Source organism: Spermophilus citellus, assembly GCF_964194105.1.
Source record: "Spermophilus citellus genome assembly, chromosome: 2".
Lineage (NCBI taxonomy): Eukaryota > Metazoa > Chordata > Mammalia > Rodentia > Sciuridae > Spermophilus > Spermophilus citellus.
This window is the reverse complement of record NC_138183.1, coordinates 52,873,126-52,896,336: the sequence shown is the minus strand read 5'-3', so window position 1 is coordinate 52,896,336 and position 23,211 is coordinate 52,873,126. Positions and strand designations below refer to the sequence as shown.

The window sequence follows — 23,211 nt, the reverse complement described above, 5'->3', positions numbered from 1 at the left end:
AACTAAAAAGTAACTTAGCAATATGGGAAAAAGTTAGTATTTCACTTTGTAAAATGTACAGAATAAAAAACCTGAGCAGGACCCCTTACCTGCACACTTGTGTATACTAACCAAAGAAATCCTAAGTAGATTCCACCAGTCAGAACTCAGCAATCTTCACCCCAACCTGCACTTTGTGAGCGTTAACCATGAGCCAAGATTAACTGATCCATGTATAATCTATCAATCCAAACAACAAAACTGTGTGACAAATATTGCCATTATCCATATTTCCACATGATAAACAATGTGACTCAGTCAAGGACAAGAGGCAATCCCAGGTCGCTGGACTCCAGAGACCATGTATGCCTTCAGTACTATGTTGCAGTAGTCCCCATAATAGCTATTTATATTCTTCTTTATATGTTTTCTGAAATTTTTACTTGAATCAAACACTTTCATAATATTAAGGATATTTTAATTCAGAAGCAAAAAAAAGGAGGTTTAGTTTTTAATGCCAAGGGAAGGAGGCAAGGCAAGAATGCCCTGGGTGGCTCATCCCACCTATAGTCACCATGGAGGTGACCAGCAAGTCTTCCCCAAAATATCACAAAGACAGGGCTTACAGGAAATCCTTCTTTCCAACAGGGCTCTGCATGTCTTAGCCAAGTCAATCCCACCCTTCAGTTTCTTCCCTAACAGAAATATTAGAAAAGCTTATTATTCTTGATTTTACCAAACACTGATACATACCTATACTGAGAAGGAAGAGAATGAAGGAGAGTGAACAAGAATTAAAAATCCTAATCTATCAAAGCAGACCATGTCTAAAATTGATGAATCAGCAAGTAGCCATATATGCATAATTTTTTAGGAACATGAAGGAAAGTATTAGCAAAAACAGATAAAACAACAATTTAAAATTGTTCTCTCTAGGGAAGTAATCATCACAAAGGGTGGAGGAGCTGGCACATAAAGATTATTGCATTTGCAAAAGATTTTGGCACTATTAGGCTTTCCAAATCAAGCCTAATATTTCTCTGATTAAAAAAAATTATAAAAAATACCAAAACCTACCTTCATTGGTGTTCTCCATCTGCTTTGTAGACTCTGGTAAGCTTGGCTGCACGGTTTGGCATGGTTTGTGGAGCCAGAAGCTATCTGAGAGATAGAAGATGGCAGGTGTCTGCACCATCAGAAAGCAGATATGATGGAGTCAGCAGACTTGGATTCCAATGTTGGGTCTGCCACTCTGAGTTCTATGGCCTTAGAGAAGGTGTTTGACCACTCTGAGCCTCCCTGCCTCCCTGTCCCATAAGGACAGGTATCTAGATCCCATATAACTAAGGGTTAGGGTTAAATTATGTAGATCTCAACCCAGGAATGCAAACTAAGCTCATAGTGAAGATGCAAGAAGTGGGGACTTGTATAGCCTAGGCCATGTAGGAGGGAGCTATGGACAGAGCCCCAGGTTCCCCAATCAAGAACCGGACCCTGAGAGGAAACCCAAGTCTCTAAAGTTTGGCTGAAATCTCACCTTCTCCACACTGTTCCCAAGTTCCCTAGTACCATAATTTTAGGATTCTATGAATTCAAGAGAGGTTAAGTGTGCCAGGTGTTGGTCTGCGTCCCTCTGTGTTGTGTGAGCTTCATCCCAACCCATAAGTCCATCTGACCCTGGCAAGGAGTCCCCTTGAGCAATTTCCTTCCTCAATTCTGCTCGACAAAAATCCAAATTACTTGGCCTTGAAATCAAATTTGGGAAAACCTGGGACTGGAGAGGGAAATCTCCAAGTCAAGACCTGGTCATCGCTATGTTAAGCTTTGTCACAGATCTAATCACAGCTGTCATTTCAGAATAAGCAGGCTTGGAATTCCCAGAAAGAAGCACAGCTTGGGGCAATCTGTTCAAGGCTCTAAGCATCTAGAAGAGCCCACAGCTTCTGTTCATAGTCCAGGGACGAGTTCCCACCTGCCTGATTGCCCAGGGTTCTTGTTTTTTCTCCTGCCCCTGGAATCAAAGCCTGCATTGGTTTGGGGATGGGAAGAGGTTTGGCAGGTCCATGAACACAGATCCTGTGACTCCCTCTATATCCATGACTAAAGAGACCAGATCTGCAACCCATCAGATAGCACTATTCTTGCTCATATATCAGGCAGGAAAGAGGTAGAAAGATGCCTGTGAAGCAACCCTGGGCAGAGAGGACTCAAAACAAGGCAACAGACCAGGCCTATGGAACCCCCACCAGTCCTAAGAAATCTCAGGTAGTGTAGTACAAAATCTCCCCAAAGATCCCAAGGAATACAGACTGTTCTCTGCATGGACAACCCATGGGGGTGAACACATGATCTACAGGTATAGTCCCCCCAAAATAAAATTTATTCTTTGACATTTCAGACTTGACAAGGATTGATCATTATGTCAATTCATACAATGATTAAAATAATAAACTACATCTGGAGTCAGAGAAAAACCTGAGACCACCTTTGATTCCATGAGTACAAGGTAAGGGACCTGAGGGGGTGGGGGGGGAGTTGATAGAGGGAACATTAAGAGAGGATAGTTAGTGATTAAATGTCATTTTCCTTGAGTCAGTGATTCTCAATTTATTCAAGTGTCCTGGAATTGGTAATGAAGTTGGTTTTTGTTCTGTTTTTCTTTCCCCCCCCCCCCATTTTGGGGAATTTGGTTTTTGTCCAAGGAATAATTCTCAATAGTTTGCTTTTAAAAGTATTTGTGCAATTTCTAAATAAAAATTTTTCAGAATCAGGCTGACACTGCCAAATCCTTCTGGTTAGGGTTTTCTGCATCACCTCCAGAAAGCAAGCTGCTTCTCCGAGAGTCTGGCCTAGAAACCGGCCTATACAACCTGTGCCCCAGAGCATCCACCTCCTCAAAGATGTAACCAGGGGGCTCAGGGTATGCAGCTGGGCACTTGCACATTTCCTTGGGAGTGAAGCTGATGGAATAGGTGGTCTGGCCCTCCAAAGGAATATTTGCTGGAGGGCCAGACCAAGGGGGCTTACAGCTTTTGGTACTGATAGGTGGATGGGGCACATAGTGGGCCCGAAAGGTGGTCAGACAGTCCAAGGGCTCTGTGGGAAAGCCCAGGTGGGGGATGGGCTTGGCCATCTCTGTGCGTTTGCTGTCCCACTGCTTATAGTCGTCCTTGGTGGTAGTAGAGCCTTCAAAACGGAAGCTCTTCTTGATTGGGAGCACCGGTCGGCAAGACTGAGCAGGGGCACCCTTAGGGTATGTGTAATGGGCTTGTACTGTTGTCAGAAGATCCATCTTCTCTTCAGGATGGACATAAGGAACTGGAGCTTTGGAGAATAACTGGGGCGTCGGCCAAGCTTGGTACTTATCTTGAAACTCGGTTGTGTTCGAGAATGGTGTGTCTGTCCCAGGTAGCCTGGCTGGAGGCTTCGAGCTCTTGGCAGGCTCCCCTAGTAGGCCTCGGTAGGACTCTCTGTGTGTGGTGAGGCTCTCGAAGGGGATTTCACAGGGTCTAAACTTCTCTGCCTCGTGCACAAAGCGCTTCTCCACAGGGTGTGCCACATAGCTCATCTTGTAGTTGGTCAGGTCCTCCAGGGGGATGTTACAAAGGTTGGGCATGGCTGGGGGTTTGCAGCTCCTGGTGGTCACGAGGCCCTTCATGGAGTAGTCATCCTGGTGTGTGGTTCTGCTGTCAAATTTGGTGGATTCCAGCCAGTGTTTGTGTTCTGGACGAAGTAGCTCCCGTCTTGGTTGGTTCCAAGGTAAATAATCAGCTGAAATTAAAGCAGAAGAGGTAATTAAAAATAAATCAGGTCCCCCAACTTACATGTAGTCTAAAAGGCCTCAAAGTGATAAGCCCATTTCCAATGAGGTGTTTTCTCAGACAAGACAGAGCTGGAGAGGTAGCTCAGTGGTAGAGCACTTGACTAAGCACTTGACTAGCAAGCATGAAGCCCTGGGTTCAGTCCCCAGTACTGCAAAAAATAGAAAGTCTTCATAACATCCCTAATAAATGGGCACTAACAAAATATCTATTTTATAGATGCAGAAATTGAGGCACAGAGGAATTAAAGAATTTGTCCCAGTTCACTTAGCTAGAAATTTAAAATCACAGATTCAAATCCAGATCCAGAACCCATGGTCTGACCCACTCCAACCTGATTTAACAAAGAACACTGACTATGAGCCAGTCCAGTGTGCTCCAGCCTTTCCAAATGTGATTTTGTTTCGTCTTCACAATAACCCTTTATACTGAGTATAATTGTCTCCACTTTACAGATTTCCAAAAGCAAAGCTCAGAGAAGCTGAGAAACTTGCCAAAAAGTCACATGGCTAATGAGTTAAAAATTGGAATTTTAAAAATTGTCAAACCTCTCTGGCATTAAGGAAATGCAAATCAAAAATATACTGAGAGTTAGGTTATCTCACTCCACTAAGAATATATAACAATAAATGCTGGTGAAGGTTCGGGGAGAAGGGAACGCTCATGCACTGTTGCTGGGAATGTAAATCAGTACAGCCATTATGGAATTATAAGTATGGAGGTTCCTCAAAAGACTTGGAATGGGGGGCTGGGGATGTGGCTCAGGGGTAGAGCACTTGCTTAGCATGTGTGAGGAACTGGATTCGATTCTCAGCACGGCACTGAAATAAATAAAGGTCCATTCACAACCAAAAAATTTTTTTAAAAGACCAGGAATGGAACCACCATGTAATCCAACCCTACCACTCCTTGGTATCTGTCCAAAAGGATTAAGATTAGCATACTACAAAGATACACACATGCCCATGTTTGTAGCAGCACAATTCACAATAGCCAAGCCTTGAAATCAATTTAGGTGTTCAACAAAAGGTAAATGGATGAAGAAAATATGAGATATGTACACATGGAGATTTAATCAGCCATAAAGAATGAAATTGTGTCATTTGCAGAAAAATGGATACAAATGGGAGTGTCATGGTAAGCAAAATAAGCCAGACTCATAAAATCAAAAGTCATATGATTTCTTTCATATGTGGTAGCTAGAGCCAGGAAAAGGAGAGGAAGGGGGGATTCTCATGTAAATAGCAGAGAGATCAGTAAAGTAGAAGAGGAGAACCAGGAGAGGGAGAGGAGAGGAGGGAAAGGGAAGGTACTGGGGAATGAAATTGATCAAATTATTACTATATGTTGGGCTGGGGATGTGGCTCAAGCTGTAGCGTGCTCGCCTGGCATGCGTGCGGCCCGGGTTCGATCCTCAGCACCACATACAAACAAAGATGTTGTGTCTGCCGAGAACTAAAAAAAAAATAAATATTAAAAATTCTCTCTCTCTCTCTCTCTCTCTCTCTCTCTCTCTCTCCCCTCTCTCACTCTCTCTTTAAAAAAAATTATTACTATATGCATATACAAATATGTCACAATGACAGTCACTATTCTGTACAATTATTACACAACAAAAACCAAAAAAAAAAAAAAACAGAATTTAAGCCATACACTTGACTCCAAACTCATGCTCTTCTGACAGCCTACATCAAGTTAAGGGCACCATATTTCTAGGTAAAGATTAAGAAACTAATAATCAGGGAAGGTTTGCAGGAGAACTTCAAAATGTTTTTGTTTTTGTTTTTGTTTTTGTTTTTTTTAATGAGAAAGATTAGCCAGCTGTACTGGGAGACATCCATCTCAAGAAAAACCTCTGCTGTGGGGCTGTAATGGCCAAAATGAAGGAGGTCTGGACCCAAAGAAAATCCAGTGAGAAATGGCCACACAATCTTGAGAAGCAGACACTGTCCTCGGGCATCTCTGCAGGGGATTCTAAAATGACTTTATCACATAGACCTTCAGGGTTGCTCCAGGACTAAAAGTCCAGGTGAGAACAATCCAACAGTAAGCACTCAATTCAACCACCTCCACTCCTGCTGCCTTTCTTTTCATGATATTTGGCTCACAGCCATGGCCTGCATTGCCCCATTTTGCTCATAAATTACCAGGCCTGAGGTAGCCCTTGTGAACCTGGTGAGCCCTCTGAATCCACAGGGAATCCTCTTGCAGCTTTACAAAGGTTTAGAACAAATGCAGCTACCCAGGAGCATTGGATGTATACAGTTAATGTTAGTGAAGTCCACAGGTATATTTTCAACAACTTTATTGAGAATAATTTGCATAACATAAAATATACCATCTAAGAAACCTTTTCCTAACCCAAGATATTAGAAATTTTCTGTTTTAACTGTTACATGTAGGTCTTTGGTCCTTCTGTTTCCTCCCCATCCCCCAGTAGTGGGGATGGACCCCTGGGCATGGTGCATGCTAGACAAGTACAGCACCACTAAGCAAAATCCTAGCCCTTGACCCTTTAATTTTTGAGTATGGCATGATATAAAGGTCTAAAGTTTATCTTTTTGCATGTGGATCTCTGACTGTCATTCATCATTTTTATCAAAAAAGACTATCCTCTCCCATTCTGAAATGCCCAGTCATTGTTGAGAAAAAATGACAATAAATCTGAGGGTTTATTTGTGTATTCTCAACCCAGTCATATTGTCATTTACACCTGTCTTTATGTCAGTATCACATTGTCTTAATTACTGCAGCTTTATAGTAAAGCTTTAAAATTGGGAAGAATAAGTTCTTCAACTTCATTTTTATTTTCCAAAAGCATTTATTTAAATTTTATATATAAAGTATAGAATTACCTTGCCAATTTCTTTTTTATAAAAAGAGGCTCCTGGTATTTTGATGGGGATTGCTTTGAATCTATAGATTGATTTTGAAGAAACTCCATTTGAACAATATTGAATCCTCCCATTCCATGAACACAGAATGTCTCACCCCTTACTTAGATTTTATTTTTCTCTGCACTCTGGTAATTTTCATAGTACAAATCTTGCACTGATTTTTTTTACTTATCTTTTTTCACATTTTATTTGTTCTAATTTGTTATACATGACAGTACAATACATTTTGACACATAATACATACATGGAGTATAACTTCTCATTCTTCTGGTTGTACATGATGTAGAATCAGACATGTACATAGGGTAATAACGTCTAATTCATTCTACAAAACATCCTACCTCCACACCCCCACTTCACTCTCCTCTGCCTGATCCAAAGTACCTGTATTCTTCCCTAGCCATCCCCCTTATTATGAATTAATATACACATATCACAGAAAACCATCAGCGTTTGGTTTTCTGGGATTAACTTATTTCACTTAGCATGATATTCTCCAGCTCCAACTATTTACCTACATATGCCATAATTTCACTTTTCTTTAAGGCTGAGTAATATTCCATTGTGTATATATACCATATTTTCTTTATCCATTCATCTGTTGAAGGGCATCTAGGTTGGTTCCATAGTTTAGCTACTGTGAATCAAGTTGCTATGAACATTGATGTGACTGTGTCACTGTAGTATGCTGATTTTAAGTCCTTTGGATATAAACTGAGGAGTGCAATAGCTGGTCAATAAATAAACAGGCTAAGTAACTGAACAGACACTTCACAGTAGAAATACAAATGGTAAAAAAATGTGAAAAAGTGTTCAACATCCTAGCAATTAGAAATGAAAATTAAAATTATACTGAGATTTCATCTCACTCCAGTTAGAATGGCAACAATCAAGAGCACCAATCAAGAATACAAGTAACAGGGCTGGGGTTGTGGCTCAACGGTAGAGTGCTTGTCTAGCATATGGGAGGCACTGAGTTCAATCCTCAACACCACATAAAAATAAACAAATGTCCAACTACAACTAAAATATACAAGTAATAATAAATGTTGGCAAGGATGTGGGGAAAGGGTATACTCATACATGGCTGGTGGGACTGCAAATTGGTGCAGCCATCCTGGAAAGTAGTATAGAGATTCCTTAGAAAACTTGGAATGGAACCACCATTTGATCTAGTCATCCTATTTCTTGGTATATACCCAAAAGACTTAAAATCAACATACTACCTTATAAAGCCACATTAATGTTTATAACAGTTCAATTCACAATAGCTAAGCTATGGAATCAACGGGGGTACCCTTCAACAGATGAATGAACAAAGAAACTGTTCTATATATATATATAATGGAATATTACTCAGCCATAGAAAAAATAATAACTTAATGACATTTTCCAGAAAATGGATGAATCTGGAGACTATCATGCTAAGCGAAATAAGCCAATCCCAAAAAAACCAAAGGTCAAATGTTCTCTTAATATGTGAATGCAAACACACAAAAATGGGTGAGAGAAGAGGAATGGAGGTCCATGGGTTGGGTGAGGTGGGGAGAATGGGAGGAGAAGTAGGGGAACAGGAATGGGGGACGGGGGACAATGGAATTAATTTGACTTAACACTCCTATGTACATAAATACATCACAGTGAATCTCCATATCATGTACAACCACAAGACTGGGATCCTAATTAGAATAAGACATACTCTATGTTTGCATAAATATGTCAAAATATACTGTCAACCAAAAAGAATTAAAAAAATAAAAAGAATATCTTGTTAATGCTCTTTATCAGGCTAAGGAAGTTCTCTTCTATTCCTAGCTTTTTGAGAGCTTTTATGGATATGAGACCTTGCCAAATGTTTTCTATCAACCATCTGGCTTTTGTATGTTACTTTATTAATATGATATATTACATTGATTGATTATCTGATGTTATATCAACCTTGAATTCCTAAAATAAACCCCACAGCTTTAGTTTGCTCTATAATTGCTTTTTTAAATTAAAAGTAAACATTTACCTAGTTACATTTACAAGCAACTTTCTTTGTGTAGATTTATTTTACTATCTGTATCATTTCCTTTCAACCCGAGGATTTCCCTCAGTATCTCTCATAAGGGAAATCAGCTTTCTTTTTTCTGAAGGTATCTTTGTTTTGCCTCATTTTTGAAACATAGTATACATTGGATATAAAATTCATGGCCTATCTTATTTTAGTACTTCAAATAAGTCAACCAACTCTGTTCAGTCTTCCATTTTCTTTTGGAAGAGAATCTGTGACTCTTGATGTCCTTACTCTGTATAGGATGAGGTATTTCTCTTCACTACTTTCCAAATCTTTGTCTTTCAACAGTTTAACTCTAATGTGAGTATGTACCTCTGTTGATTCTATTTGGATAATGTGTCTTGGATGTAGAGATAAATATTTTTTTTCATTTTTATTGAGGAATTTCGGCAACTAATCCTTCAAACATTTTTATGCCCTTTTCTTCTCCATTTGGGACTCCTATTATGAGTATGCTGATAGACTTGATGGTAGTCCACAAGTCTCTGATTTCCTATTCATTTTTCTTATTCTCTGTTCTTCAGATTGGATCATTTATGTTGATCTATCTTCATTTATACTGATTCTTTCTACTGCCAGTTCAAATCTGCTGTTGAGCTCCTATAATGATTTTTTGTTTTGCTTATTGTACAATTCCAGATATTCATTAGTTATTACTTCCTTTTATTGATATTATCTATTTGATGAGTAATTGTTGTCATACTTTCTCCATTTCTTTTAATATGGCTTCCTGCTGTTCTTTGAATAAATTTGTTCAATATTTGTCTTCCAGGTCCAACATCTGGGTTCCCTCAGAGATCATTTCTATTGACAGCTTTCTTTCCCCTATGCATGGATTGGACTTTCTTCTTTTTTTTTCTTTTTTTTTTCTTTTTTTTCTTTTTTTTTATTGGTTGTTCACAACATTACAAAGCTCTTGACATATTATATTTCATACATTAGACTGAAGTGGGTTATGAACCCCCAATTTTACCCCAAATGCAGATTGCAGAATCACGTCGGTTACACATCCACAATTTTACATAATGCCCTATTAGTAATTGTTGTATTCTGCTACCTTTCCTATCCCCTACTATCCCCCCTCCCCTCCCCTCCCATCTTCTCTCTCTACCCCATCTACTGTAATTCATTTCGCTCCTTGTTTATTTCCCATTCCCCTCACAACCTCTTATATGTAATTTTGTATAGCAATGAGGGTCTCCCTTCATTTCCATGCAATTTCCCTTTTCTCTCCCTTTCCCTCCCATCTCATGTCTCTGTTTAATGTTAATCTTTTCTTCCTGGTCTTCCTCCCTGCTCTGTTCATAGTTGCTCTCATTATATCAAAGAAGACATTTGGTATTTGTTTTTTAGGGATTGGCTAGCTTCACTAAGCATAATCTGCTCTAGTGCCATCCATTTCCCTGCAAATTCTATGATTTTGTCATTTTTTATTGCTGCATAGTACTCCATTGTGTATAGATGCCACATTTTTTTTTCCATTCATCTATTGAAGGCAATCTGGGTTGGTTCCACAGTCTAGCTATTGTGAATTGTGCTGCTATGAACATCGATGTGGCAGTATCCCTGTAGCATGCTCTTTTAAGGTCTTCAGGGAATAGTCTAAGAAGGGCAATAGCAGGGTCAAATGGTGGTTCCATTCCCATCTTTCCCAGGAATCTCCAAACTGCTTTCCAAATTGGCCGCACCAATTTGCAGTCCCACCAGCAAAGTACAAGTGTACCCTTTTCTCCACATCCTCGCCAGCACTTGTTGTTGTTTGACTTCATAGTGGCTGCCAATCTTACTGGAGTGAGATGGTATCTTAGGGTGGTTTTGATTTGCATTTCTCTGACTGCTAGAGATGGTGAGCATTTTTTCATGTACTTGTTGATTGATTGTATATCCTCCTCTGAGAAGTGTCTGTTCAGGTCCTTGGCCCATTTGTTGCTTGGGTTATTTGTTATCTTATTGTCTAATTTTTTGAGTTCTTTGTATACTCTGGATATTAGGGCTCTATCTGAAGTGTGAGGAGTAAAAATTTGTTCCCAGGATGTAGGCTCCCTATTTACCTCTCTTATTGTTTCTCTTGCTGAGAAAAAAACTTTTTAGTTTAAGTAAGTCCCATTTGTTGATTCTTGTTATTAACTCTTGTGCTATGGGTGTCCTATTAAGAAATTTGGAGCCCGACCCCACAATATGTAGATCGGAGCCAACTTTTTCTTCTATCAGATGCAGAGTCTCTGATTTGATATCAAGCTCCTTGATCCATTTTGAGTTAACTTTTGTGCATGGCGAGAGAAAGGGATTCAGTTTCATTTTGTTGCATATGGATTTCCAGTTTTCCCAACACCATTTGTTGAAGATGCTATCCTTCCTCCATTGCATGCTTTTAGCCCCTTTATCAAATATAAGATAGTTGTAACTTTGTGGATTAGTCTCTGTGTCCTCTATTCTATACCATTGGTCCACCCACCTGTTTTGGTACCAGTACCATGCTGTTTTTATTACTATTGCTCTGTAATATAGTTTGAAATCTGGTATCGCTATACCACTTGATTCACACTTCCTGTTTAGAATTGCTTTTGCTATTCTGGGTCTTTTATTTTTCCATATGAATTTCATGATTGCTTTCTCTATTTCTACAAGAAATGCCGTTGGGATTTTGATTGGCATTGCATTAAACCTATAGAGAACTTTTGGTAATATCGCCATTTTGATGATGTTAGTTCTGCCTATCCATGAACAGGGTATATTTTTCCATCTTCTAAGATCTTCTTCTACTTCTCTCTTTAGGGTTCTGTAGTTTTCATTGTATAAATCTTTCACCTCTTTTGTTAGGTTGATTCCCAAGTATTTTATTTTTTTTGAGGATATTGTGAATGGAGTGTTTTTCCTCATTTCCGTTTCAGAAGTTTTGTCGCTGATATACAGAAATGCCTTTGATTTATGCGTGTTGATTTTATATCCTGCCACTTTGCTGAATTCATTTATTAGTTCTAGTAGTTTCTTTGTACACCCTTTTGGGTCTTCTAGGTAGAGGATCATGTCATCTGCAAATATGATAATTTAAGTTCTTCTTTTCCTATTTTTATGCCTTTAATTTCTTTCGTCTGTCTAATTGCTCTGGCCAGTGTTTCGAGAACTATATTGAATAGAAGTGGTGATAGAGGGCATCCCTGTCTTGTTCCAGATTTTAGAGGGAATGCCTTTAACTTTTGTCCATTCAGAATGATGCTAGCCTGAGGCTTAGCATAGATAGCTTTTACAATGTCAAGGTAAGTTCCTGTTATCCCTAGTTTTTCTAATGTTTTGAACATAAAGGATGCTGTACTTTGTCGAATGCTTTCTCTGCATCTATCGAGATGATCATATGGTTCTTATCTTTAAGTCTATTGATGTGGTGAATAACATTTATTGATTTCCGTATATTGAACCATCCTTGCATCCCCGGGATGAATCCTACTTGATCATGGTGCACAATTTTTTTGATATATTTTTGTATTCGATTCGCCAGAATTTTATTGAGGATTTTTGCATCTAGGTTCATTAGAGATATTGGTCTGTAGTTTTCTTTCTTTGAGGTGTCTTTGTCTGGTTTAGGCATCAGAGTGATGTTGGCCTCATAGAATGAATTTGGAAGAGCTCCCTCTTTTTCTATTTCCTGAAATAACTTGAAAAGTATTAGTATTAATTCTTCTTTAATGGTTTTGTAAAACTCCACTGTATACCCATCCGGTCCTGGGCTTTTCTTGGTTGGTAGTCTTTTGATGGCTTCTTCAATTTCATCCATTGATATTGGTCTGTTCAAATTGTGTGTATCCTCCTGACTCAGTCTGGGCAAATCATATGACTTAAGAAATTTATCGATGTCTTCACTATCTTCTATTTTATTGGAATGTAGGTTTTCAAAATAATTTCTAATTGTCTTCTGTATTTCTGTAGCATCTGTTGTGATATTGCCTTTTTCATCCCGTATGTTAGTAATTTGAGTTCTCTCTCTTCTTCTCTTCGTTAGCATGGCTAAAGGTCTGTCGATCTTATTTATTTTTTCAAAGAACCAACTTTTAGTTTTGTTAATTTTTTCAATAGTTTCTCTTGTTTCAATTTCATTGATTTCCGCTCTGATTTTAATTATTTCTTGCCTTCTGCTACATTTGCTGTTGTTTTGCTCTTCCTTTTCTAGGGCTTTGAGATGAAGTGTGAGCTCATTTATTTGTTGGTTTTTTCTTTTATTGAGGAATGACCACCAGGCGATGAATTTTCCTCTTAAAACTGCTTTCATTGTGTCCCTATGGCATAATATATGGTCTATTTTTGAGAAGGATCCATGTGCTGCTGAGAAAAAAGTATATCCATTTGATGATGGTTGATATATTCTATATATGTCAGTTAAGTCTAGGTTATTGATTGTGATATTGAGTTCTATAGTTTCTTTATTCAACTTTTGTTTGGAGGATCTGTCCAGTGGTGAGAGAGGTGTGTTGAAGTCACCCATAATTGTTGTGTTGTGGTCTATTTGATTCTTGAACGTGAGGAGAATTTGTTTTATGAATGTCGCAGCACCATTATTTGGTGCATAAATATTGATAATTGTTATGTCTTGTTGGTGAATGGTTCCTTTTAACAGTATATAATGTCCTTCTTTATCCCTTTTGATTAACTTAGTCTTGAAGTCAATTTTATTCAATATGAGGATAGCCACCCCTGCTTGCTTATGAGGACCGTGTACGTGGTATATTTTTTCCCATCCTTTCACCTTCAGCCTGTGTATGTCTTTTCCAATCAGATGTGTCTCCTGGAGGCAGCATATTATTGGATTTGTTTTTTTAATCCATGATACCAGCCTATGTCGCTTTATTGGAGAGTTTAAGCCATTAACATTCAGAGTTACTATTGATATATGGTTTGTACTTCCATCCATGTTTGATTATTTATCCTTTTTAAAAAAATTTAGTTTGTTTCTCCATGATTATCTTTCCCCTCGCCCTCTGTCTTTACCGAGGCACTTCCTACTGATGGTTTTGGTTATTGTTTTTCATTTCTTCCTCGTGTAGTGTTTTGCTCAAAATGCTTTGCAATGCTGGTTTTCTGGCTGCAAATTCTTTTAACTTTTGTTTATCATGAAAGATTTTTATTTCGTTGTCATACGTGAAGCTTAATTTTGCTGGATACAGAATTCTTGGTTGGCATCCATTGTCTTTCAGTGTTTGAAATACATTGTTCCATGACCTTCTTGCTTTCAGTGTCTGTAATGAAAAATCTGTTGTTAACCTTATGGGTTTACCCCTGAATGTAATCTGTCTCCTTTCTCTTGTAGCTTTTAATATTTTCTCTTTGTTCTGTATATTGGATATCTTCATAACAATGTGTCTTGGCGTTGGTCTACTGTGATTCTGTGTGCTCGGTGGCCTGTATGTATCTTCAATTTGTATATCTGTTTCCTTTTTTATTTTTGGAAAGTTTTCTGTAATTATTTCATTCAGCAGGTTACTCATCCCCTTGGTTTGAATCTCTGTACCTTCTTCTATCCCGATGACTCGTAAGTTTGGTTTTTTTATGTTATCCCATAACTCTTGGATGTTTTTCTCGTGATTTTTTACCAGCCTTTCTGAGTTGGCTAGACTCTTTTCAAGATGATATATTTTGTCTTCATTATCTGACGTTCTGGCTTCTACTTGCTCCACTCTGTTAGTGATACTCTCAATTGAGTTTTTAATTTGGTTTATCGTTTCCTTCATTTCTAGAATTATTGTTTGATTATTTTTTATAATCTCTATCTCCTGATAAAGATGCTTAACTTCTTCTTTTATCTGTTTATGTAATTCATTCTCAATGTGTTCTTTCGCTGCTCGAATTTGCTGTCTTGTATCCTCTTTAAGGTTCCATTCCATCTGTCTAAGGTGTTCCTTGAGTTCTTTATATGACCATTTTTCTGATGACTCTAGGTCCTCCTGAATATTTAGGCTGTCCTGCATTGTTTATACTCCTTTTCTTCCTTGCTTTTTCAAGCTGCTCATGTTACTTCTTGTTCTGTTTGACTGATGAGTTACTGTTTACTCCTATAAATTTATTAGATGCTTGGGAGGAAAGGTATTAGAAGGGAAGGGAAGAAGTCACTAAAGAAAATGAGAGTAAACAGGTAGAATTCAAGGAAGGGGGGATAAGATAATTGAAAAAAAATGAAAAGACAAATGAAGAAAAAATAGGAAATAAAAGAAGAAAAAAAAATTTGAAAAAAATAATAAAAAAAATTAAAATTAAAATTAGAAGAAAAAAATTTTTAAAAATTGTAAAAAAATTTAAAAAAACAACAAGAAAGAAAAATGAAAATGAAAGAAAAACCCAAATCAAAAAAACAAGAGAAAAGGAAAAAGAAAAAAAAAGAAAAACAAACTAATAAATGCAGTCTTACAGTTTGATTAACTTCTCTTCCAGTAGGTGGCGCTGTGCCCACCAGGCCAAGTTTCTCCTGTCAATACACGGGAACCAATCACTGTGCAGCAGCTCCTCCCAGACTGGGCGAGTCTCCAATCCTGAGTGCCTAGGGCCTCCTCTTGTGTCTAGTCACTTCCCACTTTTCCTCTAGCCAGGCCCCTCTCACGGGTGCCGCTCACCACAATACTGGCTACACGCCAGGTCTGCTGCTCCCGGGAGCCCTGTTTTCATGAATGACTGGGCACACTCTTCCAGTTTGCCATTCCCTCAGACCCTAAGTTTGTAGAGCTTGGGGCTGAGAATCCTCAGCGAATTTTACTTGCCCTCCGGTAGCCACGCCCCCGGTAGCTGGTGCAAGAGACCTCAGCTGTCAGCCCTGGTGGCAGCGGTAGTTCCGCACCGCGGGTCCCGCGCCACCTCTGATTCCCTCGGGCTGGCTATCGCAATCACGGGAGAGCTGGGAGGGGCCCTTAAGGTTTCCCCGATGTGTGGAGAGGGAAGGCTAGGGAATTACACACCTGTAGCCGCAGGTTTCAATGAAGTTATCTCCTCCGCAGCAGTCTGATGACATCAGATCTCTGCCATGGTGGTATCTCTTGCAAATGGCGACAGTTTGTTTCCCTTTGCCGGGCGACCAATGCAACGGGTGGGTCCTGACTGTCTCTCCCAAGCCCCGTTTCAAACCTGTGGCCACTACCCATGAAGGCTCGGTAGGCATTTACCTCCGTAGGATGAGAAGGGCTGACCAGTTGTTTCAGCCGGATGGATTAGTGCTGAGTCACAGCTGTTTGTCTGCGGGAAGCAGGCAAACGGGAGCTTGAATTCAGCCTATCCGGGCTCAGTGTGTGTTCTGAGAGGCCCAGACTGTTCGCCCCAGATCCACGTCAGCTCAGCATTGCCTAGTGATCCTGAGCAAACAGATTTAGGTTGTTTACGACTCCCTATGCCTGCACAGCTGAAGAGGTCAGAGACTTGATCTCTCTGCACCCGCCGCCATGTTGGAATCAGGACTTTCTTCTTTCTGTTCACGTTGCCTAACTTTTTGTTAATGACTTACATAAAATGCTGCAGCAACTCTTAATTCTAACCCCTCCATTAGAGCTGTTTTTGTTTATGTTTAGGGAAATATGTGCACTAAATTTATAGTCTTATCTCCCCCCTGCAGTTTGTGGTTACTGATATTTTTGCTCATTTTTCAATTCTTTTTATTTTATAATCTGGCTTCACCCTGTATCAGCATAGTTTAGCAGTCAGCCAACGATTAATCAAACATTATAATTAAGCACCTCAAACCAGTAAAGCTTCCACCATTTGCCAATGTATCTATGTGTGGGTAGAGAACATAGTCAAAGATCAGACATCTTAAATGTCTGAAATGGCTTCTGTTTTCTGCTGAAATTTCTTGTGTCTCCTTTGCACAAGCCTAGTGCAGAGGTTGATCTCTCTGGAGCCTGCTCACAGCCTTGCCCCTATGCACAGCCTTTCACACCTCTAGGAGTATGTGTGAGTTTATCAAGGCCCACTGTGTTTACCTCATTATCTGGATCTCCCTGATATATTTCTAGCTTGTCTGTTTATCTGTTTCTTGCCACAATTAGTACTGCAAACCTCAGAAGACTTGCAGAATTTGTCTTCTCTGATATTTTCCCACTGAGATCACTACTATTTTTTTTTTATCAAAACCTTTTGGTGTGCACTATTCCAAGTCAATTTAGACCTCACTGGCAGCAGAGCTATTATTTGTCACAGCCTAGCCTGCCTAGGCAGGACTGCCCCCAACACACAATGGGAGGAGGAAGGTGGGAGGATAGAAGCAGCTCCAGGACAACACTCACAGTTGCCCACTGCTCATAACCAAGGTACAATAGTTCCTCTTAAATAAGTACCCTCCATTTGTCATATAACTTTGGTTGATTTCCAGAGTCTTGCTTTTTTACCACTTTGCCTAATTTTATCATTGTTTTTTGGAGGAGAGGATTTGCCAAGCTTCTTACTCCACCATTCCAAAACTCCTGACATTCCCACCCGCGGGCACATTCTTAAGTTTACTTTAGGCCAGTATAATACTACCAACTATTTATTCAAAATTGACTTCATTTTAATTGAAAATCTAATCTTTCTCCAAAAGCCATTAATGGCTCTATCAGCATCTTGAAAGCATTAGGGGACCTTACAGTGAACCATCTTGCTGAATATAAACCACATGTTCCACCCCAGACTTCAAGCCTCAATGAAATGGGGCATCTACCTGTAGATACCTGCACAGTGCCTCAGGGGTAAGTGGGACAGGGCTTTTCTGGCCTTCTTCTGTGATGGATGAGGTGTTAAGAAAACAAGTTCCTAAGCTCAAAGTTGCTTCATGTGATTCCTGATACCCAATAATATAGTTTAAACCACATTATTATTCAGCCTAACTTCCTCCACCCAGCATTTATTATACACATCAGAAAAAAAAAGAAAAAAAAACCCTCCACAAGGCCCTGAAAACCTCTGAATTCCACATGACAAACTATTCACACGCCAGGAAAGCCCTTTGGGGCCAGAGTGTCGTGTCGGTAATTGGCAGGAACCTCTTTAAAAGGGATTCCATGCAATAATGTGTCTTTAAAAAAACTTAGCTAAACCTAAAGCTGAGCATCAGTAATTACACTCTCAATCTTTCCAATTGCACAGTGTTTTGGAAATGTCACAAATTACAACCAAATGCTGCTGAAGCATATTTTATTGGTGGTTTTCTGGACCCCAGAAAAGGTGCTGGTCATAAATAGAAACGGAAAAGCTTGAATATTTTTCTGCTTACTAATGTAAACAGAACATATAGACAAAATATAGATAGCACCCATTGAAATATACATATTTAATGACCTTGGTCTTTGGTTTTTCCCTCCTTCCTTTGGAAAGAGAATCGATATATGGCCATAAAACATTAAGGTTGTTACGGGACTTACTAAGGCAGCAAATTTTCACAAGAAATAAGTCATCCAAGGGGCGATCACCAAACGCTAAGGCAGGAGTAAGGCCCCTCATACATACATAAAGTGCTTCAGGACTGACCCAAGAGCAATATAAGGTCATGTCCTTCCCCAAACTCATCCTGCCTCTGGCCAGGACCTATCAGGTAATTGGATGGGTAAGAATATGGGTGTATCTATTGCCACACACTGTCACCTAGAGCCTGTGCAAACAGTGGTTCAGAACAATTTACTCCTTTATTTATAAACCTTTGAACTCCATTCCCTGTTCTAAGTGCTGGGAAGACAGATATTGGGCATTTAAGACCTAGTTTTGGAAGCCATGATATCATAGGGCAATAATGGAACAAATGAACCAATCAAATTAATGAAACTATTTGGTATGCTCTAAATGTCCACCAAAATTCATGTTTTGAAACTTGATCCCCATTGTAGTTTTAAGAGGTGGGGCCTTTGGGGAAATGAATAAGTCATGAAAGCTCTTCCTCCTGAGTGGATTAGTACCTTATAACAAGGTTAGAGGGAATTGGTGTAAGCCCTTTTTTTTTCCCCTTTCACCATTTACCATGTGCTAACACAGCAACAAGATGCCATCATGGAAGCAGAGACCAGGCCTTAACCTACTGATCTTAATCTTGAACTCCCCAGCTTCTAGAATTGTGAGAGGTAAAACTCTTAGGATTTATAAGTTACCAGTTTCAGATTTATTGTTATAACAGTGCAAACAGACTAACATAGTCTTATTTAAAACAAGCCATTAAGACATATAGGTTGCAAACTAGCACCTATGAGTCAAATCTAACTACAGATATGTTTCCTTTAGCTATATACGGATCTGTTTTAAAATCCAAATTTTAGAGGAAGACTATGAAATCCAAACTCAAGTTCCTACGAACCCAGAACAAAAACCTTGCCCATCTATGCATGCCTGCTCCTAAGCAGTCTACTTTGGACTGCTACTTTTTTTTTAACTCTGTTTAAGTAAGCAAGCAATTAACAGGTTATCAAAAGTTTAAGAGAAACAAAGAAAATTGTATTTTCTCAATTTTTACTTTAGCAGTAAGGAAATGTCATCCATGATTTGGTTCCAGCAGCGGAATACTTTTCTCTGGTTTTCAGAGAGCAGATTGAGATGTAATATCATAGAAACAGGGAGGAACATGGGAAAGCTAGAGACAGAAGAGATTAAAGCATGAGTGAGGGTTGGTTCTGTGAGAGTGCGTGGGGGGTTTATTTTGAGGGCTGAGTAGTTTGCTGAGAAGGAGTAACGTGAGTAACAGAAGACTTGAGTGACGCCATTACACCTACCCTGTTCTCGCTAACTCCTACAGCAAGCAAGGAGTAGTTCTTGTTCCCAGACCTCTCCCTGCTACCTAGGGCCAGGTGGAGGAGACAGAACTGAACTGAGCAGGCAGGTCTCTGACAAGCCTCTAGCTACACTATTTGAGTCAGCCTTGTCATTACTGTGACTAAAATACCTGACCAGAACAATTGAAGAGGAGGAAAAGTTTATGTGGGGGATCACGGTTTCAGAGGCCTCAGTCCATAGACAGCTGGGTCCTTTCCTCTGGGTTTGAGGTGAGGCTGAACATCATGGTGGAAGAGTATGGCAGAGGAAAGTGGCTCACAGAAGGATCAGGAAGCAGAAAGAGTGACTCCACTCATCAGATACAAAATATATACCCCAAGGGCATGTTCCCAGTGACCTACCTCCTCAGCCACGATTACCACTTAGTCAATCCCATGAGGGGATTAATTCACTGACTGGGTTAAAGCTCTCATAACCCAATCATTTCTTCTCTAGACCTTCTTGCATTGTCTCACACCTGAGCTTTTGGGGTCACCTCACATCTAAACTATAACATACACCAAGACTAACAAACCATGGGAACCCATAAAGAGGGCATATAGGAGAGTTTGTATTCAGACCTGCCCTATCAGCATCCCTCACCCCTTCCCCTCTGGAGGGAAGTACTTGCTCCAGTTTCATTCCTCCATCTCACCTACTCAGTGGTGTTCCATTTCTGTCTTCCTGTAAAAAAGGAGAATAACATACCCTGTAGAGGCAAGAGGCACACCACCACGTGCCTAGCTGTATTAACTCCTTTATAAAGCACCTACTATGGCATCTACTATGAGGGGATAATTCACCAAGAAAGCAAAAGAGAGATCCCTGCCTCGTTAGTGCTTACAGTCTGGCTAAGGAGACACATGTTACTTAAAACAAGTCTGTACAATGAGTTACAAGACAAGGGAGTGCAGGGCACCTGTCACCCATGTAGCTGGCATGTTGGAAGAAGTCTGAAAAGGCCTCTAAGAGTGTCCATTTCAGCCACCAGCTAAAAGATGTCACTACACAAGGAGCGACAGACCCAACAGGGGCTTATGGTGAGAGAGAAAGGTTGAGCCATCAACAGACTAGAGGTCCCAGAAAAACCAAGTTCTGTCCCAGTGAAAGTGAATAAAACAACTGGTCAGGACAGGCTATTGGGATGCACAGAGGCTTTAGAGATAGGGTAATTTCAGTCTATGATAACATGCAGAATGCAGCATGACAGAAGGTGGAGGAAGGCATTAGAGATAGTATGAGAGCTGGGTGCAGTGGCACTCACCTATAATCCCAGCACTCAGGAGACAGACAAGAAGATCCCGAGTTCAAAGCCAGCCTCAGCAAAAGCAAGGCACTAAGCAACTCCAAAAGACCCTGTCTCTAAATTTAAAAAATGCAAAACAGAGATGGGGATGTAGCTCAGTGGTCAAGTGCCCGAGTTCAATCCCTGGTACCAAAAAAAAAAAAGTATGGGGACAGTCAGGTTGTCAAAGAGGTTCATGATAGTTTAGCCCCGAAACTCAGCTCGTGGAAGAAGCAGAGAAATCAACTACATGTGGGGTCCTATTGGATGAGATTTAGGACTCCTTTAGGAAGATTCTTACACTCCCCAGCCTCCTCACCTCCACCAGCTTAAATGCTCATCTTGACCACATAAAAGCAACCTTATCATAGTCCTTTAGAGGTCCACAAACATTTCATGTTTAGAATGCCTTGCCAGGGCGACACTGTACCTCATATATATGAAAGTTACTGATTACAAACCTGGCCTCTGTTCCCTGATTTCAGTCTTTGTAACCATGCTCCACAGTGTGGGTGACTTGCTACACTCTGGCACAACACACAAGTCTCCACATATTGTCTCTCCTACTAGCCAAGGAGGTCAAGGGCAGGTCATTATGCTTCCTAGGACCATGCCTGGTATGTAATAGATACTTGATAAAACATTTTTATATATTTCAAAAAAAAAGCTAGAAAACAGGATTTTGAATGATTTCACCACAAAGAAATGATATATGTTTGAGAAAATAGCTATGTGCTCCCTGATTTGAACATTATACCATGTCTTTCGGAAGCCCCATAAATTATTATGTGCAAATTTAAAAATAAGAATATATTTTTTAAAAAATGAACTAATCCCATTAAAATAAGATTAAAAAATAATTTAAGATGCTAAAAGATAGCATAATGGTTACATTCTGGTTAGGGAGGTAACTGAAAGGAAAGAGCAGTCATGTGATATTTCTTAATCTGGGGGCTTTTTTTTTAATTAGTTTTGAGTTACAGATTTTTTTTTCTTTATACCTTTATTTGTTTATTTATTTTTATGTGGTGCCGAGGATCGAACCCAGTGCCTCACACATGCTAGATAAGCACTCCACCACTGAGCCACAACCTAAGCCCCTGGGGACTGTTTTTTATCCAGTTAAAAATTCACTAGTCTATGTAATCATGATTCAGACATTTTTCTGTAGGTATATTACATGTTAATATTAAGTGGATGAATGAAACCATCGGTCAATCAGTAGTAGAACTCAACTTAGCTTAAATTTGAAATGCTTCCCCATTGTAGGATTCAGACAACAAGCTAAGGCAGGGGTTAGCAAATAATTTCTATAAAGCCCTGCAGCCTGCAGGGTCTCTGTCATGAATGCTCAATTTTGCCACTACAGCACAAAAGTAGCCATAGATGATGTGTGAATGAGTATGACTGTGTGCCAATAAAATACACTTAGGAACACTGATCTCTGAATGTCAGACAATTTTCATACTTCCTGAATAATAATAAGCTTCTTATATTTTCCCAATCATTTAAAAACCTTAAAATCATTTTTAACTCTCCAGATACACAAAACCAGCCATTGGCCAGATTTGATCCACAGGAAGTTGTTTGGTGATCCTTGCTCTAAGAGGACTGTATATAGATCATGTTTCCCACCCTGCACACAATAATATCTCAGCCTACCCTTCCCCACCATGCTCCTCCATCACTCCCCCACCTTTATAAGTAGGCAGACATTCCATCTTGTCACCACATGGATATTTGCTGTCCCGAGGTTTGATGGGGTCCACTCGACAGAGAGGGTAGGGGTTATAATCTTGTTTATAAGTTGTGAGTAAATCCATATTCTCTCCACTTGGGATGAATGGTTCAGGCTTGTAGATTTTCACTGGTGCCATTTTGTGAGGCCCATAATCTCTCCTGGAAGGAAAATGAGTAAAGGTCATAGTCATCGTTGCCTTGGAATAAGGCTGTTTCCTCCATTTAACCCACCTCTAGAAACATCTTCTGAGAAGTATTTTCCTACTCTGTCTAAGCAACTTCTCCTCAATCCCCCACTTTGAAGAGGGGCACCTCCAATCCCTTCTCACCCAAGCCAGGCTCCTGAATGTTATCCTTGACCCCCTCCCCTCATCGCCCCAGAATCTACTATTGGACAGGAACATTCTCCTCTACCTTCTCAGATTTTCTTTCCTTCTGGGTTCAGATCTGGAATGGTTCTCATTTTAATCATGTGACAGCTTCCTTCTTCATTCTAGCTGCCTCTACTTCAATCCCCACAGTACCTACAGATTCCCTTGCTTAAAAAAAAAATCTTCTAGATAACACCCAACTTTCTAGAAGGTTTTATAAGCTGTGCTGGACCTGTCCCCAACCTTACTGCTCACCCTCTCCTATCCCTACTGTACCCTACCTACCCACACTGCACTCTATGCCCAGAAACTTCTGAAAGAG

The 23,211-nt window shown here is 39.8% G+C and overlaps 1 protein-coding gene across 1 annotated transcript in view; it reads right to left on the bottom strand.

Moving 5' to 3' along the window:
- Window positions 1–2,746: 2,746 nt before the first annotated feature.
- Window positions 2,747–23,211, bottom strand: part of SAXO1 (stabilizer of axonemal microtubules 1) — a gene marked incomplete at both ends in the record, with an annotated part of 119,992 nt that continues 99,527 nt past the window's right edge. The window contains 2 exons of the mRNA XM_081281254.1: window positions 2,747–3,750; window positions 22,475–22,677. Coding sequence (XP_081137380.1) covers window positions 2,747–3,750; window positions 22,475–22,677 — 1,207 coding nt within the window. The remainder of the gene's footprint in view (window positions 3,751–22,474; window positions 22,678–23,211) is intronic.